Source organism: Lipophrys pholis (genome assembly GCF_963383615.2).
Source record: "Lipophrys pholis genome assembly, chromosome: 19".
In the NCBI taxonomy this organism is placed as follows: domain Eukaryota; kingdom Metazoa; phylum Chordata; class Actinopteri; order Blenniiformes; family Blenniidae; genus Lipophrys; species Lipophrys pholis.
In genome coordinates, this window is record NC_137647.1 from 20,286,117 (window position 1) to 20,299,902 (window position 13,786).

A 13,786-nucleotide genomic window follows, 5' to 3' on the forward strand; every position below is an offset into this window, starting at 1 on the left:
ATCCTCACCTGGTCCATGATCTCAGCGAGCCTCCTGCTGCCTCCTGCTCCCAGTCATGGCACGAAGGGCACTGGCAGCCTGTCCTCTTCTCTTCTCTTGTCCTGGTTCAATATTCCCAACAGGAATCCTTCGCTCACACAGGCGAGGCAGCCGGGCAGCCGACCACCTCCACCTCCTCCACCACCACCACCTCCTCCACCACCGCTGCTGCTGCTGCTGCGCCTCTCCACAGAGGCATGCTTCTGTCTCTGCGCCTGTGTCTCTGAGAGTGACAGTCTGACACATCCAGCTACGGTCTCATCTCCTGCTCTGTCCTCTGTCCTCTGTCCTCCCGGGTCCTGCTGCTCTGGGCGGGGAAACACGGGCTCCTCAGCTATCTCCCTGATAACCAGGCGGAGGGAAGAGACTCCCGCTCTCCGTGTTCGTTTCTCCAGCTCTTTCACTCGCTGCCTGTGTAAGCTGGCCCCCTCGCCTCCCTCCCTCCCTCCCTCCTTCACTCCCTCCCTCCCTCCCTCCCTGTCTCCATTTCCCTCCTCTCTCTTCCACCTCCCCTCCCCCTCCCGCTGCTGCCAGGACAAGAGCCGCGGCGGGCGAATGGGAGAGCCGGAGCGAGGCGGAGAGGAGGGCGCAGGGCTGAGATTGGCCCCCGGGAGCCCACGTGATTGGTGGCGGAGGGCCGAGGGACCCTCTGCCAGCTGTCCAGCTCATGCTTCCCTGCAAACCTCTGTTGCCATTGACAACAGCTGCCGTGCGGCTCACCAACCACAGAGCCTCAGACACAAAGCCATTGGCTGGCAGGATTTATGGCCTCCGCCTCCTATTGTAGTAGGGTGGAGGGGGTGGGGGTGGGGGGGGGGGGGGGGGGGGGCATGTTGGGACGTGTAGTCCAATCTGCAGCGAGGGAGAAGCGGGTGTTTGAAAGGCAAACTGGGAGGAATGTCTCACCCTGCAGGAGGGCATCGCTGATCACACCGAAAGGGAAAGGAGGCAGGGGGTTTGCAGAGACGACATGGAGACTTTGGGAATGAAGTTATAAAGTGACACATGAGAAGAGGAAAGACCTCGAGGCCGGGCATTCTTGGTCAGCCAGGAAAAAGACATCCTCTGTCGTTTCCCTCTCAGCCCGCACCGAGGGGAAACTCCCACCCCACAACAACAGGAACTGAACAGCTGAAGGCCATGGCTAAGCACAGAGGCTTCCCCCTCCCTCCCCCTCATCCTTTCTTTCATTGCCTCCTTTTTCTTTATTTGCTCTATCCTCTCCACCCCTCCCCTCGCGCTCTCCCTCCACCTATTGTATTAATACGCTCACACGCACACTGCTCCACCCCGAGACTCCATCTCATCTGCGCTCCACAGGAAAGGTTGCGTGAGGTTACAGGTGCCACGGTGGGGAGGGGCTATTACCAACTCGCAGCAGGTGTCAAGGGGGGTCACAATGTGCAGCATCAATTTAAAGGAAAATCCTCTCGGGAATGCTTTAATTTCAATATGTCATCATTTCCCCACGTTCGCAGGTTTCTAGGAGTAAGTCACCGATGAAAGATAGTAATTTATGGCAGCGGTGTGTGCAGTTGTGCTGTTTCAGGACCACTCTGGTCGGTTTATTCAGCTGTGCAGCCGACACATGGACGCAGAAAGAAAACACAGACGATAGATAAAGGCCTAAAGTTTGTTCAACTTTTTTGTGACTTAATTAAACAGAATAAAGCGATTTTCAGAAGAAGTTAGTGCCACTTAAATGGTTATATCACTGGAGCTTCAATGTTTCTCTTGTGGCAGCGTCACAAAAGTAAAGAAAAAGTACTAAAAACTACTTTTACATTTACAGTCTTACTCAGTCACAAGTAGAAATACCATTGTTTAAAAAATAATTAGGTAAAAGTGCTTTTCAAACATACAAGTTACCTTTTCACTGGCACACTGACAACGGTGTAGTTAGTATGCCGGGCCACGGGAGGGCGCTGTCACTTGTTTTTGTAAGCGTTGTCAGTGTGTCCGCTGCTGCAGAGTAAACACACGCCTTCTATTTAACGGTTCAGGTGTTGTCACGTGAAACGTCTATATCTAAAACACCTTTCTTTCACAATGAGATATAAAACATGACATGATGTAAAGAAAATGTAATAACAACATATATCTCTGCTAACCCTTTATAAAGCATCTTTTTGAAACACTTTCAAATGTTCTGAGTCGGTTGTTATTAGAATAGAAAAGAATAGATTAGGCAGATTTTATTAATCCCGGGGTCAAATGCTTATAGTTTATTTTAAAGTCATTAAAGATAAAAGCCAATAAATGTCATTTATATACAATAGCATGTTTCAGACAGTACAAAACCAACCAGTTAATTAAGGTTTAATATTTCAAAGCTTATACGGTCTGGACGGAAATCTCTGAACTGGATAAAACTGCATGTCCTTAAAAAAAAACCTCAAACAATCTGGTTTGCTCATGCTGTGCACCAACAGGTTCGAGTACTTTGCAAACCAAAAAAAATCGAAATCAAAATAGAGACGTGTTTTTAATTGTCATTAACTTGACTAGAAAAAGTCTGAACTTATTATATATGGTCACTTTAAAGGGTTGGAGAATAAACCTACTGGAGACGAACTTTGTAGAAAGGTTCCAGGGGAAAATACGACTTAATCCAGGTACTTATCAGAAGTTTTCTGAAAACATTTGAGTTTCATGTACATAAATATTTTAAAAAAGTGACTCGGTAGTTTAACCCTCTCTTGTATGAGCCCACGTGGGTGTGATACCTCTGTGCACATTCTGCCAGCCATCTGGAAAATGCAGCAAGTCACAAGAAGAATACACAATATTCCCCAGAAATGTCAGGAATGCTGCCAGCAGCTGTAACCCTGCCAGAGCGCTCTGCGGGCGAATACTTCTGCCTTTTAAAGTCAGCAGCACCACGGGGAGATGTCCCATTCTGCAGCATCACACGTAACGATCAACGCTGCGGGGGTGGAGAGGAGAAAACACCTGGAAGACGTGCACCTGTTCTGGCTCGTTTTATCCAGTACGGCGATAATGTCAGGGATCCTCGGGGATGGTTTACAGCAGCCGTGCTACAAGGTCACGCCACATGCAGAAAGCAGAAGACGACCCAAACCTGCACCGAACCAACCCCATTGTCTGCAGGCCCGCCCTCAATGCATCATTGTTCCTCTGACCCAAATGCACAGCAGCCCCCGCCAGAGTCAGCTGGTCGCAGTGTCATTTGATCCTGCGTCGTCTGAAGTGAGACGACCGCACTACAGCGCTGGTATTGTGATGCTGAGAGTGGCAGATCATACCATGGAATTCACACGGTTTCCCGGAGTGGCCCCGGGCCCGCACACATGTGGGAGAGACTTTCGGGCTAAGTGGCAGGAGGGGGATTCAATGAATAGCTTAACATTTTGGGACAGACTTGCTGGTATAAAGAATCCAGGCTGAGGACCGAGATGCAGAGGTTTGATACGGATCAGCTGATGTTTTCTAAAATATAAAAGGGCTTTCGGGATTCTCGGCAAATTACCCTGATATGAAAATTAATTCAGCAGGATAATTGCAATGAGGGGAGACCGTGGATTCGGATTATCGACTCACGGTGGAAAAATCCTTAGTTTAACTCGGTGTAGAGTTTGTATGTTTTCCCTGTGGGTGAGTTGAGTGTTTCACCTCCTGGAATGTTGGTCCAATCGTTTTTGGCTTTTCGGTTAATAAAGTTTAAATAAACTTGTAAGTGTTATCCAATCTCAGAAAGTTGTTTGTTATGATGTTGGAGAGAAAAGCACAAGTCCAAGTGACACCAAGGTGACGTGAGCGGGACCAGTCCTTCATGTACCGTAGGTAAACAGCACCATCTGCAGGACAAACGGTAGTATGGCAGCTCCACTGCTGAAGTCGAGTGAGGAGCTGGTTACTTCTTTCAAAAAGTAGTGAAGCCAGCAGTGGGGATCGGTTATGGATGGATAAATAATGATGCAGTGTAGAAAGCTGCTGCATCTAATCTAACCACGAATGCACCATGACAGAGAAGTATGGTGGCTCATAAGGCAGCAAAAGACACAAGCGAAACAATATTCCAGAAATGTCTTTTTTTTTTATATATATAAATTGTATGCACTAGCTGGTTACAGCAGATGGCGGTAGTGCGACCTCACAGATGCCGTTGAATCCATGTGAAGAAGACCGGAAACCGTCATCAGGGACAAAAAAGCTCCTGATAAGAGAGAAACAGTTATCAATGATGAAGAGAGCGGCGGGAAACCATGAACGTGGCTTCTTGTATTCACGTTGGCGTCACCTTATCAAAATCATTGCAGCCCATTAAAAAAAAACCATATTAATGCTACGATAATGTGCAGCCATAAAGAGAAAAGGGCAGAATTATAAAAGTTCTAATTCTTCTTACACCCTTTTCGAACATGTAACCCGCATGTTGTAAAATGTGTCGAGTGATTCTCTGGAGTGTCTCTCTCTTTTTTTATACATTCTGTTTCTTTCTCTTGTTTCTTTTTTTTGTACATGTCAGAAATACAAAAATCAAAAAATATTAATAAAATAATATTTTTTGCTTGATCAGCAGTTTCAAACTAAACTCATGACCGGTGGAAACATCGTTCAGCTTGTTTGTCGTCATTTCCTTGAACAAAGCCAGAGGTCAAATTAAAAGGTTTTACTGGAATCATCTTTATTCAAAATGTCAACCATTTCTCCAAACGATCGTCAGCAAACATAACAGTATTTTAATATATGACATAATAAATGAGGTTTTGTGGTGAAACTGGGAGATATATTCCTTCATGCAGGTCATCTGCAGCTTAAAACAAGACAAGAACAGAAACAAGAGCATGGACACATTAACTACCAGCGTGTTGCTCTTTGGCCCGGTGGTGGGGGGGGGGGGGGGGGGGGGGGGGGGATAAACTTATGAAAATGAGAAGACTGAAGATTGGCAACTTCATTTAATTAACATAAACACTGTCAAGAGAGGGTGTGGGACCCTCTGAAGCAGCAGAACAAAACCCGGGAGCGGGAAGAGAGAATACATGTGGCATCTTCTGGATAATACTGTCAAACCGAACACAGCAAATCAAAGTAACAATATATACAATAATGATAAATATTTTTTTTTTGTATTTTTTTTTAATCTCACAGTGTTGTATCAAAAAAAGGCAAATTCAATATTTACTTGTGCAGATATTGCTCCTCAGGATGGAGGATAGAGGACTGCAGGAGGAGACAGGGCAGATTGCACTCATCCAAAAGGGGGGAGTTTAATTAAGTGTAAGTGGGGTGATGGGGGTGGTGGTGGTGGTGTGTGTGTGTGTGTGTGTGTGTGGGGGTGGGGGGGGGGGGGGGGGGGGGGTGGGCAGAGAGACAAATATGGCTTTTCAGTTCATCCTCTGCCTTTGTTTTCCCTCCGGGCAAGATCGTGATCAACGTCCCACCTGAGAGCCCCGGTGGAGGAAGTCGTCGCCATCATCATCATCATCATCATCATCATCATCACGGCCTGGACGCGCTTCTCCTCCCCGAAACGGAGGAAGCAGCTGGAATTTAAAGACATTTAAACTACCGTCAATAAAAACTGCACCTTCTCCAAACAGCCAACATGCCATCGTCACTTACATCCCAGTGGTGAATAATCCCCCTGGTGCCACATGCAACATTCCCCTCTTTTAATATTAACAACAGCGCGTTCATCGCGAGGAAAGGCCTCCTCACCTTCCTCCTCCGTGGACCCCAAAACAAACATCCGCCTCTTCGTCTTCACAGCATGTAGATGATGTAGGAGAGGAAGACGAGGCCCATGATGGCGAAAAACATCAACACCAGTATGTCCACCATGATGGAGTCGCTGTCAGAGACGGACGGTGTCGAGGCGGAGCGGGACGCGCGGCACGGGCGGCAGCCGTGCGGCCGGTGCAGGCTCGGAGGATCGGAGGGCTTCGGAAGTCTTCGGCCACACTCGGAGGGAACCCGAGCCGAACGCCCCGCCCCTTTTAACTGCGAAGGCGGAAGCGATTTCCCGCTTTCGGTGCGCGTTTTCCTCTTAATTCCTGGTCAAACGCAGTTATTTTAAAAAAATCTCTCTCTCAAATATAATCTACCGTCTTTTAAACATGCGAGCGCATTTTAGATGTGTACGACTGCTTGTTTAAAGCCGCTGCAGCGAAGTCAAACATCAGGTTAGATTTACATCTGGATTGAAGCTGGAATTGATTATTTCGTTTAATTTTCAATAACTATACAGTTCTAGTACATCTTTTTATTGATAAGTTTGGAGATCTGCTTCTCAAAGCATGGGAGCACATGACTTATCCAGAATACAGTTTATTCTATTATCTTACATTTGTGTGTTGTGTAGGATTCTAACGTTACAATATTGAGACACCCGTTATTTGCGATATACAGAATTTGTGGGGCTAATATAAGGTATTGTAATCAATTACACATAAACATTGTACAGATGTAGAACTTTCTGTAAGGATCATGTAGTGCACAGTCCTACACAGATTATCCTGAATATAAAGAGAAATCTGATATTTTAAGGACAAGCGGTATAAATTCAATTCTGTCAGGAAAATGTTCTGAAGTGGTGGCTGGAAAATAAAAAGGGACGTAAGGCACCCAAGTGATATTTAAGTCGCCCCTCAAATGAATTTGTGGGTCAGGAGGACGCCTTTTGAGCATCATTGTCTCAGAAGTTCATAAAAAATAAATAACTGGAGAGTTAACAATGAATAGTTCCCATTATATTCCGAGTCATGTTATTGATGTTTATACTGCATTATATTCACATTTCACACACTCAATTTGTGGGCGTAAGAGAAACTAAAAGAAGACGAGCTGGAAGACGTTCATCCTCCAACCCTGTGTAGACAAACACAAACGGCAGTCTGAGAAAAAAAAAAAGACATTTTATTGAGTCTGCAGAATCATAAGTACAATTTGAAGTGCTGTAACAGGGCAACAGGAGATGATATCAGGTCCTTAATCCGAGTAGGTATTCTGAGATTGGAATACAAGTGTAGGTCAATATGCATATGGTATCTTTATTTTATTTTCCATTAAAAATAACAAAATGATAAAAACAGAACGATCCAAGATGGAATGCACAAAATTGGTCTGAATGCTAAAACTTGCATTTGTGGATTACATGATTAGACTCTGCAAAGTCTACAGAATATTTCATAGAAGCAGGGAATGATTCATCAGAAGCACGGGAGCTTTACGATGAAGGCTGAAGGAAAGAGGGAGGCGCGGCGGGCGGGCGGATGGATCAGATACAGAGACCGAGCAGAAGCGAGGTTATGATATGACGGTACAGTTCAGTAGTGACGCCGGAGCAGACGGGCGATATTTGGCCCAATGAGGTTAACTTGCCCACTAATTTCCAGGTCAGACAAACAACTTGCCCTGCCTTGCAGGCGGGGGGGGGAGGGAGAATACGCCATCAAACACCCCCTCCCTCCGGCCCCTCACACTCGCATCATCACCGAGTCAACACACCCATCCAGAGCCACACTTCTAACAAAGGCTGCCATTTCTCCTTTTGCCTCCTCTTAACGCACACCACCACTTTTGGATTGGGCGCAACCAAATGGAGGTCACCGGTGCGAGTAGTTTTGCAGTTAAATTAAAAATGTTAGCAGTCGTCATCATCATCATCATCATCATGAGCCAGGAACAACAATCTCTTTACCCCCCCCCCCCCCCCCCACACACACACACACACACTCATGAGCTCCGAGGCGGCTTTCACCGTCGAGCATCCGCTTTGCAAAAACACTTCTCCCTGTTGTCCAGTCCAAGTTGACGCAAACAGCTGAAATATACTGTACAGTGTGTTCAATGGGTCCGTTTTGGCGAGCTAAAGAAGCAGTTTGAGCTTTTCAATTCTGATTCGGTGACCGTTTTTCATCTGGTTCATTCATCTTCAACACCTTTAAACTAACAACCTCCAAATTCTACTTAATTTCTTCGTCCCTCCACCCATGAGTCAATCACTCACATTAACACCCCCACATTCACCAAAATAATTGACCAACTGTTTTTCCCCCTCGCTCTCTCTCTCTTTTTTCTTTTTTTAAACTTCAATCTGCGGGCAAGCCACTCCCCAGAGCACCATGACCTGTAAAATCTCTTTTCCTAACTTACCTTTAGGATACATATACAATTGTACAATGTCATCTAGCTACATAGTGACAGCATCAGTTCATTCAATAAAGCTGACAATGTCTCGCCCCGATCGCTCACGTCTGTGACGGTGCATCACATTGGGAGAATACAGAGAGAAAAGGGGGGGGGGGGGGGGGAGGGGCTGTTTAGAGACATTATTTACACAGAATTTATCATTAGTAAAGACTTTCTCTACTGGATCAACAGAGGAAGAAAGATTCTGCGTTTCTGTGTGATAACCAGCAACATAAATGCTTCTTTTTTTTTTTTTTTTCCCTTCTCCTTCTCTCTTTTGGCTTTTGGTATGAACCCACATAGTGACCAGCACCTTCTGAACACTGCTGATGCGGCTCACCCGTGGTTTACAAGTCACACGACGTGGGATTTACCAGCCAGCCAGTTCAGGCGACGGGCCTTGCTTTCCTGGATGTGGTGATAAAAGTTGCCTCCTAAATGCTACAGAGTAATGAACAGAAAGACCCACTGATCAGAGACGGTCTGGAACAACAAGCAGTGAGAAACAGCCGGACCTGAAACTGCAAGTTAGTCAATCCCACTGCTGAGCCAAAACCACCACGGCATCAATCTCTACGCAAATTCAGTTTTTTTTATTTTTCGCTAATTCGGTTGCTGGTTGATTAATTTCAATACGTCGACTTTTTTTTTTTTCTTTCTTCTATCTTTTTGAACATAATAATTTTATAATAACAAGAAGGAAAACAGTGGAAGAAAAGCATGAGAAAATGACAACATTTACCACAAGCAAAGATTTAACAGATTCTCTCACATTAAATGAAAAACAAAAAAAGAAAAAAAAGAAAGAAAAAAAAAGAAAAAAAGACTGGAATGTTTTCTCACAAAAGTGGTGGAATACATTTAAAATCAAAGAAATTTACAATATAGAGTTGTGCTTGGCCTTGTCTTTTTTATAAATGTGTTTTCTGTGATGATTTTGTAGTAAAGGGGGATAAAACCGGTTACTGTTCCCTCCAGATTTAACCTCCATCACCATTTATTTCTTCTTCTCTCGGGGCTGAAGGCATTCAGGCTGCAAACGCATCACTGAGGGTGTGTGAACTGTACACACACACACACACACGCACAAACACACACGCACGCACACACACCAACTGAGAGGGGAGTATTCAGCGTGTGACTGTAACAGGCAAGACTGACAATGTCCCCTAACTCGTCCCTGATTCCTCCTGGAGCCGAGCTGCCCGAGAAAAGGCGATGATGAGGAGGTGCTCGTCGGTTAGGCTACGATTCCAGTTTCACTAAGTTACCACAACGCGGCGAGACGCCCGTTCATCCCATAAATATATTAAAAACAACCACTCTGTTAAGACTGATAGCTGGCTGATTGGTGCAACAGGGCTAGAGGTTAAAGGAATGTACGCAAGTTGAAAAGATAAGCTTATATCTGCTTATGTCTGAGATTTTACACTGTATTTCCAGTCTGGCCAAAGATCCAAGCTGCTAAATTAAAGACAAACACACAACATGTGGAATGATTTTTTTTTTTTTTTCTTCTTCTTCTTTTGTTTTTTTGTCCTGAAGCAGTTAGTTTTTCTGATGTGTGTCGCTAAGTGCTAAAGCTAGGATGGAGCTGTGTGACGCGGCGGCGAGCTAAGAGTCGATCTCATGACACTTTTCCGCGTGCAGCAGAGACAAGAAGACGGACAAACGGAGACAGACCTCAGCACAGACAGAGACAGACAGATAAATGTGTCTGTGTTTGGCGAACAGTGAGAGCAGAGCAGGGATGCACAAAGGATGGGGGGGGGCTGGGGGGGTTCAGGGTCTCACAGGACAGATCAGGGAACAAGAATAAAATTAAGAGAAAGCGGCGTTAAGATGAGATGGCACTGGGCTTTTCCTTTCCTTCTTTCCCTCCCTTTATCTACCTCTTCTTTTCTTCTTCGTCGTCTTTCCCTCTCACTCAGATGGCCTCCACGTAGTTGGCGGGCAGCATGCCACCCAAACCGGTGCGCTCCACGCGGCCGTACATCCAGCCCTCGTCGATCTGCTGCACGTCGATGATCACGTCTCCGTCCAGGAAGGACACCTCGTCCTCGTCGGCGGCGTTGTAGTCGTACACTGCCCGGTACCGCTTCTGTCAACCAGACACGGCGGGAAGGACTTCGGTTAGAAATCTACAGCAGCTAAAATCTCAGTGTATCAGTCGCTCTAGTTTACGTCCATGACTTACAAAATAAAGTTAAGAAAGAAAAAAAAGAAAAAGACTTAAAATATGAACATTTCAGTGATTTATAAGATGGGAAATGTACCTTTCCCCCCATTCTAATAATTTTTTTAAACAAACGGTTTCAGGATGGAGGAGGTTTGAGCAGCTTACCCCGCTGGGTGGAGGACCTGGCTGGGGCATCGGTTGAGGAGTGGGATCCTTCTCGGGAGGCGCTGATATGGTGAACAGAGAGGAAAATTAATCAGCTGGTGCAGTGTGGCGGATTCATCCCATGATGAGATACTCCAGAACAACACTTCACAAACGCACCAAGTCAGGACACGTTTGATTTCCTGGTTACACAACATCAAACGGTGCACATGAGGCACGCAAAACTCAAACTGTAGCTTTTCCTCTTGTTACCCGGGGTTTCCTTTTGTGTGCCGACACATGTTTCTACTATTCTACAACTTGATTACCAAAAAGCAGTCAGAAGAAACTATCAGCTCGAGTCTGTAACGTTTCACATAGAAAACCTGTCTGGACAGGTTGAAGTGTAGAGTACGAGTGGATACCTTGGCTCGACGGTCCCGGGTTGATGAGGCTGGGATCAGAAGGATGAGACTTGGTCTTCTGTTGGTACTGAATCTGCAATAAACAAATTGTATTAGGTTGCATCTGAAAACATGGTGGATTATTTGGGATTACAGAGGGCGGCTGGGGGTGTCATGAAACCTGCATGTTCCTTCTAGTCATCCTTAATGAAGTATGACCCATGTCCATTCAGCCAAATCAGACTAAAACATGTGTGAATATAGTTTTGTTTGCACTGCCTGGAGGAGATCAGCGCTTTCTCTGCAGGTTGCTGTCAGAGCTGCATGCTCAGGTTTCAGGAAGCTGTCACTGTGTGTAGTTCTGTTCCTATCCACCAGGGGTCTCCCTCTGGTTTCCTGCGGCTGATGCCAATAGGTGGGGTGCCTGTCTGGCAGCAGGGCCAGGAAACGGCTTTGACGCTGAGAGGAAATGACATCTCAGCAGCAGGAAGTAGTGTGAGCTCACAGTTGCGTAGCAACAGACAATGACACATCAGGAAGAACAGGTGGGGCAAAAAAAAAAAAAAAAAAGGGAACGAAATAGAGGGTTGGACAGGGGGTGGAATGAGCCAGCTCGATTCAGCAGGGAGAGGAACAGGAAGACCATGGTCAACTGACTGATCACAGCACTCGTGAAGCTGAGATAGTTGTAAAAAATGTTTTTCACAGAGAATGTGCAAGTCATTGCTGACTAAACAGAAATGTCCAGAGCTAAATGTTCAGGTAGCCCTCATCAGTCCGCTCACACCCACATGACAAACACACATTTAATGTTAAAACATGACACAGGCTGCCCTCGCCAAACCGAAACTCGTGTGACAGCACCAAATAACCCGCTGCCCTCATTACCGAGCTGATAACACACTGACTCATAGAGCCTTGGTTGAGCTTTACAACCCTGATTCAGCCCAACCCGCCCCCTCCCTCACACCCAAACTGAAAGAGCCCAGTGTGTCGGCAGCGTGATAGACTGGCTGGTTGAGATGACAGTGTGTTTGAGCAGGGACAGTGTAGTCAGTAAGTGAGAGAAGACTGTGGCCGTTCTCGAGCTCAATATGCTGAGTGAGAGTGAGTGATGGAGATTATTCTGGTTTGTTTTGAAGGGGCCAGTTGAACAGATGGTGTGTGTGTGTGTGTGTGAGAGAGAGAGAGAACAGGGTGCCTTGGCTGCTCGTGCTGACCTTCCCTGATACTTCTCAAGCTTAGCTGCCTCCCGACCCGAGGTCCCGGGTCGTCAGAGTTCACGTGGCTTCGCCTGTGCTCAAGTGGTCAACAGTAGATCTGAATGTACGACAAACTTCAAACAGCGAGGGGGTTCTCAGACGGGCAAAGGTTGGGGGCTGATAAAGAGGGGAAGCCCCGACAGTGGAGACTCCACAGTATGTTCACAGCTCAAGAACAAATGAAGACAAAGATGAGCGTTATTCTGCAGTGGATCCCTCATGATTGGCTGTGAATGATACGCTGACTGCCAGCAGATGTCTTCTTTAGCCATTGTGCATAAAAACACTTCACGCCGTACCCAGACTCCATCCCGTGCTCATGTACTCGCTCCCCGATGGTGGTTCCTGTGCATGCGTGCATGAGAGCATATGCAATAATTCTGCTTTTACACTCTTCCTTGATCCCAGACACGCAGGATCTTCGATCACATGAAAGCAGTAATTACCCATCACCCTCCACACTAATTATGTCATTAGTGAGGCCGCTGCAGAGCCGCTTTAGTGTGATAGCGTGCGTTTTGCGCTCGAGCGCGTTTCACGTGAAAATCAAGGCTCTTAAACAGCTGACTGGATCGGACTGGGGAAAACGCGAACCATTAAGAACATTTCTACCTCTGATGCGCGTTTGCAGAGACGTAACGGATCGATAGCAGGTGCTGAGGGAGAAAGGTTCACGAGGAGAATTCCACTACCTACTTCCATAAAATACATTTTTATCATTACAATCGCAATCTGGCGACGCTCTTTGAGGCCTGAGATCAAAGAGGTGAAAAGAATCACATCATGAAAAGACGGCTAATCTCCTTGTCCAGCCAGTGTCTTATGACGACTTTCAGAAAATCTTTCAAGCCACGCCAATGGCATTAAGCAAAGTATACAAGCATGACCCAGCGCTCGGCACAAGGTTTCTCCCAATCGGTTCTGTATATTTATGGTGGACCGACACATAAGGTAGTGACAGAACTCAAATTATACACAATAATCTTTTCATTTAGAAGTTTTACACTGCAGTGGTGCTTCAGTTTGCCTTCCACTTGTTTGATTCTGGGCCGGGTCATTCTTTATGGAGCATGCACGAGTGATTTTTCTTTCTCCCAGTTCAAAGTCCTGAATGCTTGGTTAATTGGATGACGTTATACTGCCCGTATGTCAGAGTGTGTGTTAAAGGGATGCGAGCTAAAGTTTGAGGCTCTCTGTGTCGGTCCTGTGATGAACATGTGGCCGGATCAGAGCGTCTCTCAAATCCAAAGGTAGTGGGGAAAAGTTCATTTGGATAAAACACGTATAGAATATTTATCTTTTGTTATAGATAAGGGACGTTGATACAAAACAAACATAAAAACAATTCCTACTGAATAACCACAAGAAAGCTGCATTAAAGCAGGTTTCTCTACATCTCATGTATAGCAGGGAAATCTGGCACATAATTCTGAAGAGCCAAATCGGTTATTTTCATACTTTATTTTGTGTGTCACATTATGACGGGCTATTTCTGGAGAGCAACACGTCCCTGTTAAATCTGTCACAGTGAAAGCATCGAGAGATTTTGTCTTCGTATCCTTTTCAGGTCGAGCCCTCGTATGTTTCCAGAGAGTTTGAGC

General features: G+C 45.9%; 1 protein-coding gene across 1 annotated transcript in view; it reads right to left on the reverse strand.

The window, feature by feature from the left end:
- Positions 1–6,898: 6,898 nt before the first annotated feature.
- The window catches only part of lasp1 (LIM and SH3 protein 1), a 29,377-nt gene continuing 22,489 nt past the window's right edge, over positions 6,899–13,786 (reverse strand). Inside the window, exons 5-7 of the mRNA XM_080487917.1 lie at positions 10,945–11,017; positions 10,541–10,602; positions 6,899–10,297 (exon numbers count right to left, since the gene is read on the reverse strand). Of these exons, the coding sequence (XP_080344043.1) occupies positions 10,124–10,297; positions 10,541–10,602; positions 10,945–11,017 (309 nt within the window). The 3' untranslated portion in view covers positions 6,899–10,123. The remainder of the gene's footprint in view (positions 10,298–10,540; positions 10,603–10,944; positions 11,018–13,786) is intronic.